At 34.1% G+C, this 15486-nt stretch overlaps 1 protein-coding gene across 1 annotated transcript in view; it reads left to right on the top strand.

The window, feature by feature from the left end:
* The window catches only part of slc12a3 (solute carrier family 12 member 3), a 34397-nt gene that overhangs the window by 6257 nt on the left and 12654 nt on the right, over window positions 1-15486 (top strand). The window contains exons 6-15 of the mRNA XM_055009443.1: window positions 575-685; window positions 949-1060; window positions 1133-1263; window positions 2758-2842; window positions 5075-5229; window positions 5372-5479; window positions 7336-7459; window positions 8555-8656; window positions 10788-10943; window positions 11027-11126. Coding sequence (XP_054865418.1) covers window positions 575-685; window positions 949-1060; window positions 1133-1263; window positions 2758-2842; window positions 5075-5229; window positions 5372-5479; window positions 7336-7459; window positions 8555-8656; window positions 10788-10943; window positions 11027-11126 — 1184 coding nt within the window. The remainder of the gene's footprint in view (window positions 1-574; window positions 686-948; window positions 1061-1132; window positions 1264-2757; window positions 2843-5074; window positions 5230-5371; window positions 5480-7335; window positions 7460-8554; window positions 8657-10787; window positions 10944-11026; window positions 11127-15486) is intronic.

The following is a 15486-nucleotide window of genomic DNA, read 5'->3' as shown; positions in this document are numbered from 1 at the left end:
CTCCAGTTGTCAGTAGGTATAGTCTAGAACTTTCTCCAGTTGTCAGTAGGTCTAGTCTAGAACTTTCTCCAGTTGTCAGTAGGTCTACTCTAGAATTTTCTCCAGTTGTCAGTAGGTCTAGTCTAGAACTTTCTCCAGTTGTCAGTAGGTCTACTCTAGAATTTTCTCCAGTTGTCAGTAGGTCTAGTCTAGAACTTTCTCCAGTTGTCAGTAGGTCTAGTCTAGAACTTTCTCCAGTTGTCGGTAGGTCTAGTCTAGAACTTTCTCCAGTTGTCAGTAGGTCTAGTCTAGAACTTTCTCCAGTTGTTGGTAGGTCTACTCTAGAACTTTCTCCAGGGGATGTTCTCCTTTCCTGCTTCCAGTCTTTAAGTTTAGTCTCAGAACATTCCAGGTCCTTGAAGTCCATAGAGGTGGGTCCAGATTTATCACTTTTTAATGGACTTTTTCCATCATTTCTGAGCTTCAGAACTTCATCAGTCCAGCAGATAGACAGGCAGTTAGTTTTCCTCATTTTATATCTCAGCGCTGATCCTGAAACCAGACTTTCTTGATTCTCTTTAAATGGTTCTTTCAGGAACATGGAGCCGTCATGGTGGACAGAATCAACAACATCCGCATCATCGGCATCGTCACGGTTACATGTCTGCTGGGGATCTCCATGGCGGGGATGGCCTGGGAGTCAAAGGTTGGTGCATCTGAGACGTTTGTTCAAATGAAGGTAAAAGATTAGTTGTGTTACAAAAGAAGGATTGAAAGCAGAGAAAAAAGCTCCACATGCAGCAGCTATTTGAAAAATATGCAGAAAATTCAAATTGATTAATCGATGATGAGAATAGTTTTTGATTAGCGGTTCTGTTAAGGTGCTCTACAGTTTGGATGCTTATTTACTGATGTTTGAAGAACCAGGACTCATGTTAACCGCTAAAACCAGACATTTCTCCTCCACAGGCCCAGATCCTGTTCTTCCTCGTCATCATGGTATCATTTGTTAATTACATAGTTGGAACCATCATCCCTGCTTCACCGGAGAAACAGTCCAAAGGGTTCTTCAGCTACAGAGGTACCAACTGTCCTTCATGAGAAGTTTCCTTCTGGCATCACTCCAGGATAATCACCGTTTCTCCTCCAACAGCTGATATCTTTGCTGCCAACTTTGTTCCCGACTGGAGAGGACCTGAGGGCAGCTTCTTCGGGATGTTCTCCATCTTCTTCCCCTCGGCCACCGGCATCCTGGCAGGAGCCAACATCTCCGGAGACCTGAAGGTGGTTTACAGGAAACACTGAGGTCAAAGTGTTCTCTGGTGGATCATCAGAAAACAGAAACACATCCAGGGAACCAATGATTGTTTCTAGGACTCTAAACTGTTCACACTAGGATACATCCCATAATACTGAAGATCAAAGATGGTTAAATATAAACATGGTGCCCAACTTTGTCCAAAAATATTCAAAATTTCACTCAAAAAATGCCCAAACTGAACAAAACTGCATTAAAAAATCTCCAAAATTACTCAAAGTTTGTTCAAAATGACCTAAAAATGTCCAAAATTACTTAAAATCTGCTCAGAAATAAATACAAGACACAAGTTTGTTTAGTGACTCAAAAATGTTACCAAATTACATAAAACTTGTCCAAAATGACAAAAATGAGAACTTATTTACTGAAAACATGTTTTGAATGACATGAAAATTGTCCAGAATCACTAAAATATGAATCTCAATGGCTTTAAATTTGAACAAAATGACTAAAGATTTGTTTAGAAAGACACAAAAATATTCAAAATGATTTAAAATTGTGAAGTGTTATCTGAAATTTGCCAAACTGACAGAATTTAGTCCATAACGACTGAAAAAATACCCAAATTCACCAAAAACAGGTTATATATGGTCCAAAATGACTCAAAATTTGTTCAAAATTATGCAAAAAAATGTCCAAAATGACTCAAAATGTGTCTAAAATGATTGAAAAATGCCAAAAATGATTCAAAATGTATTCAAAATGATATAAAAATGGCAAAAATGATTAATAATTTGTTTAAAACTACCTAAAGAATGTCCAAATGACTAATTTTTTTAAAAAATTGTATAAAATTTTTCCAAAATGACAAAAACCTGAATTTATTTATTCAAACTGTGTTTTTAATGGCATGAAAGTTGTCCAGAATCACTAAAACATGAACCTCAGTGGCTTTAAGTTTGGTCAAAATGACAAAAAAATAGTTTAGAACAACACAAAAATATTCAAAATCATTTAAAATTGTGAAGTGTTTTTCGAAATTTACCAAACTGACAAAATTGAGTCCATAACGACTCAAAAAAATACCCAAATTCACCAAAAACAGCTTAAATATGGTCCAAAATTACTCAAAATGAGTTCAAAATGACCTAACAATGTCTACAATGACTTGAAATTTGTTCAAAATTACCTAAAAATGTCCCAATTGTCTTCAAATTTGGTCAAAATGACCTAAGAAATGTCTGAAATGACTCAAAATTTGTTTAAAATTACCTAAAAATTGACCAAAATCAATCAAAATGTGTTCAAAATTATCTAACGTCCAAAATGACTCAAAATTTCTTTTTTTTCAAATGGTTCCAAAAAAATCTTCAGAATGACATGAAAGTTGTTGAACTTTGATCATTAAATATAGAATTCCAGTGTACAAACCTCACATACAGACACATAAATCGACAGTATTTAGGTATTTATGAGTGAACTGTGATCTAATGTTTATATAAATGTCTTCTCCTTCCCAGAATCCCACGGTGGCGATCCCCAGAGGAACCCTCATGGCCATTTTCTGGACCACGGTTTCCTACCTCATCATCTCAGCCACCATTGGTACCAAAAACTGCAGATAAACAGCATCCTTTAGACCTTCAATGAAGCATTATGGGTCAAAAACTGATTCATTCAGAATTATGTTTGCATAAAAGTCCTGGGTGACACGTTGGATCAGTGGTTAACACTGTAGCCTCACAACTGGAAGTCCCCAGTTTGAATTTAGTGTCAGTTTTTACCACAACTCAGATGTGTTTTTTATTAAAAATTGGTCAAATTGCATGAAACAAATTTCTCAATATTAGTCAAAAGTAGCTAAAAAACTGTTCAAACTGACAAAAGATGTCCAAAATTACACTAAATAGTGTAATTGTGTAGGACCTGAAACCCCAAAGACGCAAAAATGATCCAAAAAAGATCCAAGCTGGTATAAAACTTGTTGAAAATGACAAGAAAATTGTCCAAAATGAGTCAGAATTTATCCAAAGTTACTAAAAAATGAATTAAACTGACTGAAGATTTAATTTAATTTGGTTTTTTTTTGTTTGTTTTTTTTTCCAAGAGCCTGTGTGGTCAGGGATGAGGGGGGATTTATTTGTTTTATTTTTTATTATTCCATATTTTTTCCAGGAGCCTGTGTGGTCAGGGATGCAGGATGTATTTATTTGTTTTATTTTATTTTATTTTATTTTATATTTTTTCCAGGATCCTGTGTGGTCAGAGATGGAGGATTAATTTATTTGTTTTATTTTATATTTTTTCCAGAATCCTGTGTGGTCAGGGATGCAGGATGTATTTATTTGTTTTATTTTTTTCTATATTTTTTCCAGGATCCTGTGTGGTCAGAGATGCAGGATTAATTTATTTGTTTTATTTTATTTTATTTTATATTTTTTCCAGGATCCTGTGTGGTCAGAGATGCAGGAGTAATTTATTTGTTTTATTCTATATTTTTTCCAGGAGCCTGTGTGGTCAGGGATGCAGGATGTATTTATTTGTTTTATTTTTTTCTATATTTTTTCCAGGATCCTGTGTGGTCAGAGATGCAGGATTAATTTATTTGTTTTATTTTATTTTATTTTATATTTTTTCCAGGATCCTGTGTGGTCAGAGATGCAGGATTAATTTATTTGTTTTATTTTATTTTATTTTATATTTTTTCCAGGATCCTGTGTGGTCAGAGATGCAGGATTAATTTATTTGTTTTATTTTTTTTATTCTATATTTTTTCCAGGAGCCTGTGTGGTCAGGGATGCAGGATTAATTTATTTGTTTTATTTTATTTTATTTTATATTTTTTCCAGGATCCTGTGTGGTCAGAGATGCAGGATTAATTTATTTGTTTTATTTTATTTTATTTTATATTTTTTCCAGGAGCCTGTGTGGTCAGGGATGCAGCATGTATTTATTTATTTTATTTTATATTTTTTCCAGGATCCTGTGTGGTCAGAGATGGAGGATTAATTTATTTGTTTTATTTTATATTTTTTCCAGAATCCTGTGTGGTCAGGGATGCAGGATGTATTTATTTGTTTTATTTTTTTCTATATTTTTTCCAGGATCCTGTGTGGTCAGAGATGCAGGATTAATTTATTTGTTTTATTTTATTTTATTTTATATTTTTTCCAGGATCCTGTGTGGTCAGAGATGCAGGAGTAATTTATTTGTTTTATTCTATATTTTTTCCAGGAGCCTGTGTGGTCAGGGATGCAGGATGTATTTATTTGTTTTATTTTTTTCTATATTTTTTCCAGGATCCTGTGTGGTCAGAGATGCAGGATTAATTTATTTGTTTTATTTTATTTTATTTTATATTTTTTCCAGGATCCTGTGTGGTCAGAGATGCAGGATTAATTTATTTGTTTTATTTTATTTTATTTTATATTTTTTCCAGGATCCTGTGTGGTCAGAGATGCAGGATTAATTTATTTGTTTTATTTTTTTTATTCTATATTTTTTCCAGGAGCCTGTGTGGTCAGGGATGCAGGATTAATTTATTTGTTTTATTTTATTTTATTTTATATTTTTTCCAGGATCCTGTGTGGTCAGAGATGCAGGATTAATTTATTTGTTTTATTTTATTTTATTTTATATTTTTTCCAGGAGCCTGTGTGGTCAGGGATGCAGCATGTATTTATTTATTTTATTTTATATTTTTTCCAGGATCCTGTGTGGTCAGGGATGCAGGATGTATTTATTTGTTTTATTTTTTTTATTCTATATTTTTTCCAGGAGCCTGTGTGGTCAGGGATGCAGCATGTATTTATTTATTTTATTTTATATTTTTTCCAGGAGCCTGTGTGGTCAGGGATGCGTCCGGTTTATTAAATGATTCTCTGACTTCATCGTCTGCTGACTGCGTTGGTTTATCCTGTAACTACAGCTGGGACTTTACTGAGTGTATAAATAATAAAAGCTGCTTGTATGGAATCAGTAACTACTACCAGGTAACAAAAATACTCCTTATTTACATCTCTGAGCTTCTAAATGGAGAAATGTTTGACTTTTTAACCGTTTTAAACTTTATTCTGCTGCCAGATTAACCTCCAGTTTATTAACAGTTAATTAAAATCAGATTTCTGTGTCCAGATGATGAGTTTGGTTTCTGGATTCGCTCCTTTAATAACCGCTGGGATCTTTGGAGCGACTCTGTCCTCAGCGTTGGCCTGTCTGGTGTCAGCACCCAAAGTCTTCCAGGTTCTCATTTTTATACTTGCTATTTCTGTGTTTCAAGATTAATTCAACTTGATTTAACTCCACTAGAACTCAGGTGTTTTTTATTAATTAAATTACATTAATTTGTCTAAACTTACACAAAAAATATTAGTTTTTTTCTATATTTGTCAAAAATGGCTCAAAAGCTGTTCAAAATGAAACTGATTGTCCCAAAATTATTCAAATGTGTTCAAGAAATGACAAAACACTTCCAAAATGACTCAGGAGTTCCCCAAATTATTGAAAAAAAATTCAAAAGGGCCTGAAATTTGTCCCAAATGACTCAAAAATTATCCAAAATGAGGAGAAAAGATCCAAGTTGACATAAAACTTGTTGAAAATGACCAGAAAATTGTTCAAAATAAGTCAGAATTCACCCAAAATTACTCAAAAATGATGCAAACAGACTGAAGATTTTCAAAACGACACCAAATTAGTCCACGATGCTTCAAAAATTATCCAGAATTATTTCAAATTTGTCCCAAATGACTTCAAAATTATCCAAAATTACAGGGAAATTTGTTGAGAAAGACATCAGAATTGTCAGAAATGACAAAATCCTCTCTAAAATTATTTCAAATGGTACAAAATGACTCAAAAATTACTTAAAAAAGACCCAAAGTGACTGAAAATGTGTTCAGAATGAAATGAAAATTATTATAAATGACTGAAAACTTGCAAAATAACACTAAATTTATTAAAGATGATTTAAAAATTTTCCACAATGGCTCAAATGTGTCCCAAATGACTCAAAGAAGATTCATAAGTCCAGAAAACGAATTCAGAATGACATGAAATTTGTCCCAAATGACTAAAAAATGACCCAAAATGAGGAGAAAAGATCCAAGTTGACATAAAACTTGTTGAAAATGACCAGAAAATTGTTCAAAATAAGTCAGAATTCACCCAAAATTACTCAAAAATGATGCAAACAGACTGAAGATTTTCAAAACGACACCAAATTAGTCCACGATGCTTCAAAAATTATCCAGAATTATTTCAAATTTGTCCCAAATGACTTCAAAATTATCCAAAATTACAGGGAAATTTGTTGAGAAAGACATCAGAATTGTCAGAAATGACAAAATCCTCTCTAAAATTATTTCAAATGGTACAAAATGACTCAAAAATTACTTAAAAAAGACCCAAAGTGACTGAAAATGTGTTCAGAATGAAATGAAAATTATTATAAATGACTGAAAACTTGCAAAATAACACTAAATTTATTAAAGATGATTTAAAAATTTTCCACAATGGCTCAAATGTGTCCCAAATGACTCAAAGAAGATTCATAAGTCCAGAAAACGAATTCAGAATGACATGAAATTTGTCCCAAATGACTAAAAAATGACCCAAAATGAGGAGAAAAGATCCAAGTTGACATAAAACTTGTTGAAAATGACACAAAAGACAATTGTCCAAAATGAGTCAGAATTCACCCAAAATGACTCAAAAATGATCCAAATTGACTGAAGATTTGATTTGATTTAATTTTATTTTGTATTTATTCCATGAGCGTGTGGTCAGATCTGTAACATTAAATTAAATTAAGTTAAATTTAATTTAATAAAATGTAATTTATAATTTTTTTCCCAGGAGCCTGCGTGGTCAGGTTTGCAGCACGAATTTTAATTTCATTTCATTTCATTTTATTCTGTATTTATTCCAGGAACCTGTGTGGTCAGATCTGCAGCATTAAATGAAATTAACTAAAATTGAATTGTGTGGTCAGGTTTGCAGCATGCATTTTGTTTATTTATTTAATTTTTTGTTCCAGGAGCCTGTGTGTTCAGGTCTACAGCATTAAATTAATTAATTTAATTCTGTTTCTCCTCCAGTGTCTGTGTCAGGACAAACTCTACCCTCTGATCGGATTCTTCGGTAAAGGCTACGGTAAAAACCAGGAACCAATCAGAGGCTACCTGCTCGCTTATATCATCGCCGTCTGCTTCATTCTGATTGGTGAGAATTTTAAAGCGGAAATGCTAACGCTAATTCTGCAGCTTTGTGGTTGTTCAGACGTTTTTAACTTGAGGTCCAGGATTTTTCTGATCAGAGGTTATTTCAACTTATTGTTATATTATTATATAATATTTATTTTATTTTACTCTGCAAGTTTTTATCCAGTTTTCTTTTTTTGTATTTTTTAAATTTATTTTAATTATTGATTTTAATAGTTGCTCTTTTTGAATATTTTGTTGTTTTTATTTTGATTTAACTAATAATTTCTAAAGTGTTCTAGTTTCTATCTTGCATTTTTAGTGGGTTTCTAAAATGTATTTCATTTTATTTAAATTAATGATTTTAACAGTTTGCCTTTTTATATTTTGTATTTAATAGTTATCTCTGAAGTGTTTGCTGCATTTTATATCTTGCATTTTTAGTGCTTAATTTTTGATTTAAAACTTTGCTTTTTATATTTTTTTTTATTTCATTTGACAATTAATTTCAAAAACATTTCTTCAAATTTCTATCTTGCATTTTTAGTGTTTTTAAAATTTATTTTACTTAAGTTATTGATTTTAAAGGTTTGCTCAATTTTTTTAAAATATTTTTTATTGATTGAACAATTAATTTCAAAAACATTTGTTCCATTGTGTATCTTGCATTTTTAGTGTTTTTTCATTTATCTAATTATATTCAACCAATTTATTTTTCCTGTTTTTATCCTCTTTTCATTCTGCTGGTTTTAAACATAATTTTATTTTTGGTTTCTGTCTTGTTTTTATTTTGCAGTTTGATCCAAAAAACTGTTCTGTTTTTTTTTCATATTTGCTTTATGTTATTTCACAGTCTATTATTCTATTAATATTATTTATATTGACATCATGACAACTTTAAAATTAATTATGATGACAGAATTTTTCAGTATTTCTTTTAGATGTCAGTTTTATGAGCTCCGTATAAAAGATTTTTTTCATTTTTAAGTCCATACTCCAGCAACATAATTCACATTTCTTTGTTTTTATGGTTAAAAACTAAATAAAATTGTGTCATATGTGGTGATTTGTTTTACTGCTGATCATCTATGAGCTGATTTTTCTTTCCTTCTACCAGCCGAGCTGAACACCATCGCTCCCATCATCTCCAACTTCTTCCTCTGCTCGTATTCTCTGATCAACTTCAGCTGCTTCCACGCCTCCGTCACCAACTCACCAGGTCAGACGTTATGCCTGCAGCATAAACAGAGACGAAGAGTGAGAATTAGTATAGAAACGTTCATTTAACAGCACACACTGCAGGAAAAACAAAGGAAACGTTCATTTAACAGCACAGACTGCAGGAAAAACAAAGGAAACGTTCATTTAACACCACAGACCGCAGTAAAAACATAGGAAACGTTGATTTAACACCACAGACTGCAGTAAAAACACGGGAAACGTTCATTTAACAGCACAGACTGCAGTGAAAACACGGGAAACGTTCATTTAACACCACAGACTGCAGTAAAAACATAGGAAACGTTGATTTAACACCACAGACTGCAGTAAAAACATAGGAAACGTTGATTTAACACCACAGACTGCAGTAAAAACACGGGAAACGTTCATTTAACAGCACAGACTGCAGTGAAAACACGGGAAACGTTCATTTAACAGCACAGACTGCAGTAAAAACACGGGAAACGTTCATTTAACACCACAGACTGCAGTGAAAACACGGGAAACGTTCATTTAACAGCACAGACTGCAGTGAAAACACGGGAAACGTTCATTTAACAGCACAGACTGCAGTAAAAACACGGGAAACGTTCATTTAACACCACAGACTGCAGTGAAAACATAGGAAACGTTCATTTAACAGCACAGACTGCAGTGAAAACACGGGAAACGTTCATTTAACAGCACAGACTGCAGTGAAAACACGGGAAACGTTCATTTAACACCACAGACTGCAGTAAAAACATAGGAAACGTTCATTTAACACCACAGACTGCAGGAAAAACAAAGGAAACGTTCATTTAACAGCACAGACTGCAGTGAAAACAAAGGAAACGTTGATTTAACACCACAGACTGCAGGAAAAACAAAGGAAACGTTCATTTAACACCACAGACCGCAGTAAAAACACAGGAAACTTTCATTTAACAGCACAGACTGCAGTGAAAACAAAGGAAACGTTGATTTAACACCACAGACTGTAATAAAAACACAGGAAACGTTGTGTCAGTCCAAATAAAATCTACCAAATCTAAAGTCCCATCGAACCACTGGATCATTTCTGTTTAACTTTAACATCACGTAGGCTAAAAAATGACAGAAAAAGTCATAAAGCAATGCTGAAATAACACCAAAAGAAACAAAAATGACACTAAAGCATGCTTAAATAACATGAAAATGACACTAAAAGACACAAAAATGACACAAAAGCATGCCAAATATAACACAAAAACAACAGACACAAAAGGATGCTTAAATAACAAAAAAAGTCAAAAAAGACATAAAAGCATGCTTAAATAACTAAAATATGACACAAAACAATGCTAAAATAACACAAAAAGACAAAAATGGTATAAAAAGACACAAAAGAATGCTAAAATAACACAAATATGACAAAATGATACTAAAATAACACAAATATGACAAAAATGATGCTAAAATAACACAAATATGACAAAATGATGCTAAAATAACACAAATATGACAAAATGATGCTTGAATAACACAAAAATGACATAAAAAGACATAAGAGGAAACAAAAGGATGCTTAAATAACTAAAAAATGACACATAAGATGCCAAATTTAACACAAAAATGACACAAAAAGACATGAAAGAATGCAAAAATCACACAAAAATGACACAAAAAGACATGAAAGAATGCAAAAATCACACAAAAATGACAAAATGAAGCTTAAATAACTAAAAAATGACACAAAACATGCCAAATTAAACACAAATATTATACAAAATGCCACAACAATGACACAAAAGGATGTTAAAATAACACAAAAAGAAACAAAACCGTTAGGTTCATTTATGGTAAAACACTCCTGTTGTCCCTACACTGTATAAATATATCAATGTGATCATATTGTATACACACACACACACACACACACACGTGTGTGTTTATATTTATATATATGTGTTGACATTGTATTTATATATATATAAATGTGTTTACGTTGTATTAATATATATTTATATTTGTTTTTATTCAGTGTGGCGTCCCAGCTTCAGGTTCTACAGCCGCTGGCTCTCTCTGCTCTGTATTTATATATATATAAATGTGTTTATATTGCATTCATATATATTTCTATGTGTTTATATTGTATATATACTATCCAGGGTGGCGTCCCAGCTTCAGGTTCTACAGCCGCTGGCTCTCTCTGCTCGGGGCCGTCTGCTGTGTCGTCATCATGTTCCTGCTGACCTGGTGGGCGGCGCTCATCGCTGTTGGAGTGGTGGTCTTCCTGCTGGGATACACGCTGTACAAGAAGCCAGGTAAACACACATGCCCACAGTAACGTGCACTACCTCCGTCCATCCGTCCACGTTCAGCTCCACCCTCCTCCTGCTGTGTCCAGATGTGAACTGGGGCTCGTCGGTCCAGGCCGGCTCCTACAGCTTCGCCCTGAACCAGTGTGTCGGCCTCAACAGCGTGGAGGATCACGTCAAGAACTACAGGTGAGAGAGGAGCCTTACTAACGTTCGGTCTGTCAATAATCAGCTGCATTGATCAGTAAAATAAATACAATAACACACGTTTAACAGGTTTCTACCAGCATCCCTGTCTGACATCATGTCCAGTAGCAGCTTTTTACTGCCATAAATGTTTATGTTCTTCATTGTTCTCCATTAAAACAACCTGTTCACACAAAAAGACACAAAAATGACAAAAATTATGCCAAACTTAACACAAAATATTACCAAAATAACACAAAGAAGGACAAAACCATGTTAAAGTAGCACAAAGAGAAACACAAATGACAAAAGAATATGAAAATAACACAAACTTGACAAAACGATGCTTAAATAAGACAAAAATGACACAGAAAGACACAAAAGCATACTTAAATGACCAAAACATGACACAAAAGATGCCAAATTTAACACAAAATATTACCAGAATAACACAAAAATGACAAAACGATGCTAAAACAACACAACAATGACACAAAATGATGCTTAAATAACTAAAAGTTATTAAAGACACAAAAATGACAAAAAATAATTCCAAAATCACATAAAAATTACAAAGCAATGCTTCAATTACACAACAATGACACAGAAAGACACAAAAGCATGCTTAAATAACTACAACATGACACAAAAAGACTCAAAACGATGCTAAAATAACACCAAAATGACAAAATGATTTTTAAATAGCTAAAAAAATTACACAAAATGAGGCATAAAGACAGAAAACGATGCTAAAATAACACAAAAATGACAACAATGCTGCAATAACTCAAAAAGACACAAAAATTACACAAAAGCATGCTTAAATAACTAATAACTCCTTCAGCAGCAGACTAAGACATCCACCCTGCAAGAAAGAGCGCTATCGCAGGTCCTTCATTCCATCTGCTATAAGACTTTACAACATCAGCATCACTGGCTGATGTTAACATAAACTGGACTATATCATTACCACCCCAAACCATAAAATTTGCACTGACATTCTTGCACTGCACATCTCTGCACTGTTAAACTTTATTTTTATTTTTTCTGTTAAGCCACTTTACCCTCATCTGTCACCCTTGTATATATTGTAAATATTATTACTATTGTTCTATTATTCTTTTATTCTTATCACTATGTCTACTGTTACATAAGCTGCTGTAACAATGTAAATTTCCCCTGGAGTGGGGAGAAATAAAGAACTTTATCTTTATCTTATCTTATCTTATCTTAAAAACATGACATAAAAAGACACAAAACCATGCTAAAATAACACAAAAATGACAGAAAAGCATGCTTAAATAACTAAAAACATGACATAAAAAGACACAAAACCATGCTAAAATAACACAAAAATGACAGAAAAGCATGCTTAAATAACTAAAAGATGACACAAGGTACAAAATAATAACACAAAAGTGACAAAACGATGCTTAAATAACACAAAAATGACACAAAAGCATGTTTAAATAACTAGAACATGATACAAAACTATGCTGAAATTACACAAAACGACAAAAATGACACAAAAAGACAAAAATGATACACTGGTCTGACAAGTGGCAAAGCTGCTCGCTGGCTAATAGCTAAAGGCTAACAGTAACAGCTAAGCTAACGGCTAAGCTAACAGTCTCCACCGGCAGCCATTTTGGAAACGATGGTTATGTCTGTTTAAGGGCTCTAAATGATGAGAAAAACAACCATGACTATGTTTTCACAGCTAACACACAGCTAACCGGGACATAAAAACCAACTCACCGGTCAAATCTGATGAAAAACCGCTTTGAAAGTTCCGAAAATAAGGTTTTAAACAGCGCTGATAGTCCTCCACTACGCATGCGCAAAGACTTGTGCAGCAATATGACTGGCTGAATGTTTTCCAGTTAGGGTCATATAAAGCAGACGATTGGCTGTCAGGGTAGAGGGGCGAGACATATGTGAAACATCCGCTACTGACTGTTGATTTCTGTTTAAGGATTTTAAAAATTGTGAGTAAATTAACTTATTAGTGAAGTAAAAAGTACAACATTTGGCTCTGAGCTGTAGTAGAGTGGTGGTTTAAATGGTAAAAAGTAGTAGACAACGGTGTTACAACTCGGCTCCGCAGTTGTAACAAAGACACGGAGACAACCACTGCACTGTGAAAAACAAAGGTTTTATTTTCCAATCAAACAGTAAGTCCACGCTGCCGTCAAGGCCCAAACGAGCAAAACCCACACGTGGGGCTGGAGTTCCACAGACACCAGCTCCTGTCAGCAACCCCGTCTAGACTGCAGAGGAGAGCAGTTAAATGCAGCTGAACCACTGATTACAGGTGTGGTTCAGTCAGGTGGAGACCCTCAGCTCCTGATCAGACACACCTGGTGTCCACATGGAGGGTCGTCACAATGGAAATACTCCGATTAAATGCAAGTAAGTCAGTAACTCCAGTAAAGCTGCTCAGTTACTGCAACAAATACTACATTTAGCTTGTATTTAGCGTTGTGTTTTAAGAATCACATCTCATTGGAGTCGTTGCTGATTTGTTATGAAAACTACAATGTGTTCAGTAGTTTAAGGCCAGAAAAAAGCGAAGAATAGAACAGAATACTAGATGCATTAGAGTTTTAAAAGGATGAATAATACACAATCTGATTTCAGAAGACATTAAGCACAATAAAAACAGTTGTACAAGAGGTAGCTGTGCAGTAACATGTCAACAGGAGCTCGGTGGTTACTTCCATGTGAAATAAAGTATAAAATATAAAAAATATGAACACAAAAATGACACAAAACGATGCCAAATTTAGCACAGAAATGACACAAAAGGATGCCAAATTTAGCACAGAAATGACACAAAAGGATGCCAAATTTAACACAAATGACAAAATGATGCTTGAATAACTAAAGAATGACACAAAAGACACAAAATAATACTAAAATAACATAACATTGACAAAACAATGCTTAAATAGCTAAAAAGGGCACAAAAAGACACAAAACAATGCTAAAATAACACAAAAATGACAAAAGATGCTAAAATAACACAAAAAATACACTAAAAGACTCAAAAATAACAAAAGTATTCTTAACTAGATAAAAAAATGACACAAAAGAATACTAAAACAACACAAAAATGACAAAACAATGCTTAAATAGCTAAAAGAAAACACAAAATGGCACAAAGAGATGTTAAAATAACACAAAATTGACACAAAAAGACACAAAACGATGATAAAATAACAAAAAAATGACAAAACAATGCTAAAATAACAAAAATGATAAAACAATGCTAAAATAACACAAAAATGACACACAAAGATGTAAAAAATTACACAAAGCGTGCTTAAATAGCTAAAAAAATGGCAAAAAGACACAAAAGAATGCTAAAATAACACAAAAATGACAAAACGATGCTCAGTTCAAGTCATTTTCAGTCACATTTTTGGCAGATTCATCTCATTAGCAAATTTTTTGTTGTCGTCTGGAAGTGAAGGAGCAGATAAGAACATGTCATAAACCCAGACCAGGTTATTTTATCCCATTGTGTTTGTGTGTTCCAGGCCTCAGTGTCTGGTTCTGACCGGTTCGTTGTGTTATATTTGTGTGTTCCAGGCCTCAGTGTCTGGTTCTGACCTGTTCGTTGTGTTATATTTGTGTGTTCCAGGCCTCAGTGTCTGGTTCTGACCTGTTCGTTGTGTTATATTTGTGTGTTCCAGGCCTCAGTGTCTGGTTCTGACCTGTTCGTTGTGTTATATTTGTGTGTTCCAGGCCTCAGTGTCTGGTTCTGACCGGTTCGTTGTGTTATATTTGTGTGTTCCAGGCCTCAGTGTCTGGTTCTGACCGGTTCGTTGTGTTATGTTTGTGTGTTCCAGGCCTCAGTGTCTGGTTCTGACCTGTTCGTTGTGTTATATTTGTGTGTTCCAGGCCTCAGTGTCTGGTTCTGACCTGTTCGTTGTGTTATATTTGTGTGTTCCAGGCCTCAGTGTCTGGTTCTGACCTGTTCGTTGTGTTATATTTGTGTGTTCCAGGCCTCAGTGTCTGGTTCTGACCGGTTCGTTGTGTTATATTTGTGTGTTCCAGGCCTCAGTGTCTGGTTCTGACCTGTTCGTTGTGTTATATTTGTGTGTTCCAGGCCTCAGTGTCTGGTTCTGACCTGTTCGTTGTGTTATATTTGTGTGTTCCAGGCCTCAGTGTCTGGTTCTGACCTGTTCGTTGTGTTATATTTGTGTGTTCCAGGCCTCAGTGTCTGGTTCTGACCGGTTCGTTGTGTTATATTTGTGTGTTCCAGGCCTCAGTGTCTGGTTCTGACCGGTTCGTTGTGTTATATTTGTGTGTTCCAGGCCTCAGTGTCTGGTTCTGACCGGTTCGTTGTGTTATATTT

This window comes from Amphiprion ocellaris, chromosome 3 (assembly GCF_022539595.1).
Source record: "Amphiprion ocellaris isolate individual 3 ecotype Okinawa chromosome 3, ASM2253959v1, whole genome shotgun sequence".
Taxonomy (NCBI): domain Eukaryota; kingdom Metazoa; phylum Chordata; class Actinopteri; family Pomacentridae; genus Amphiprion; species Amphiprion ocellaris.
Note: the sequence above shows the minus strand (reverse complement) of the source record. Positions and strands in the feature narration are given on the sequence as shown.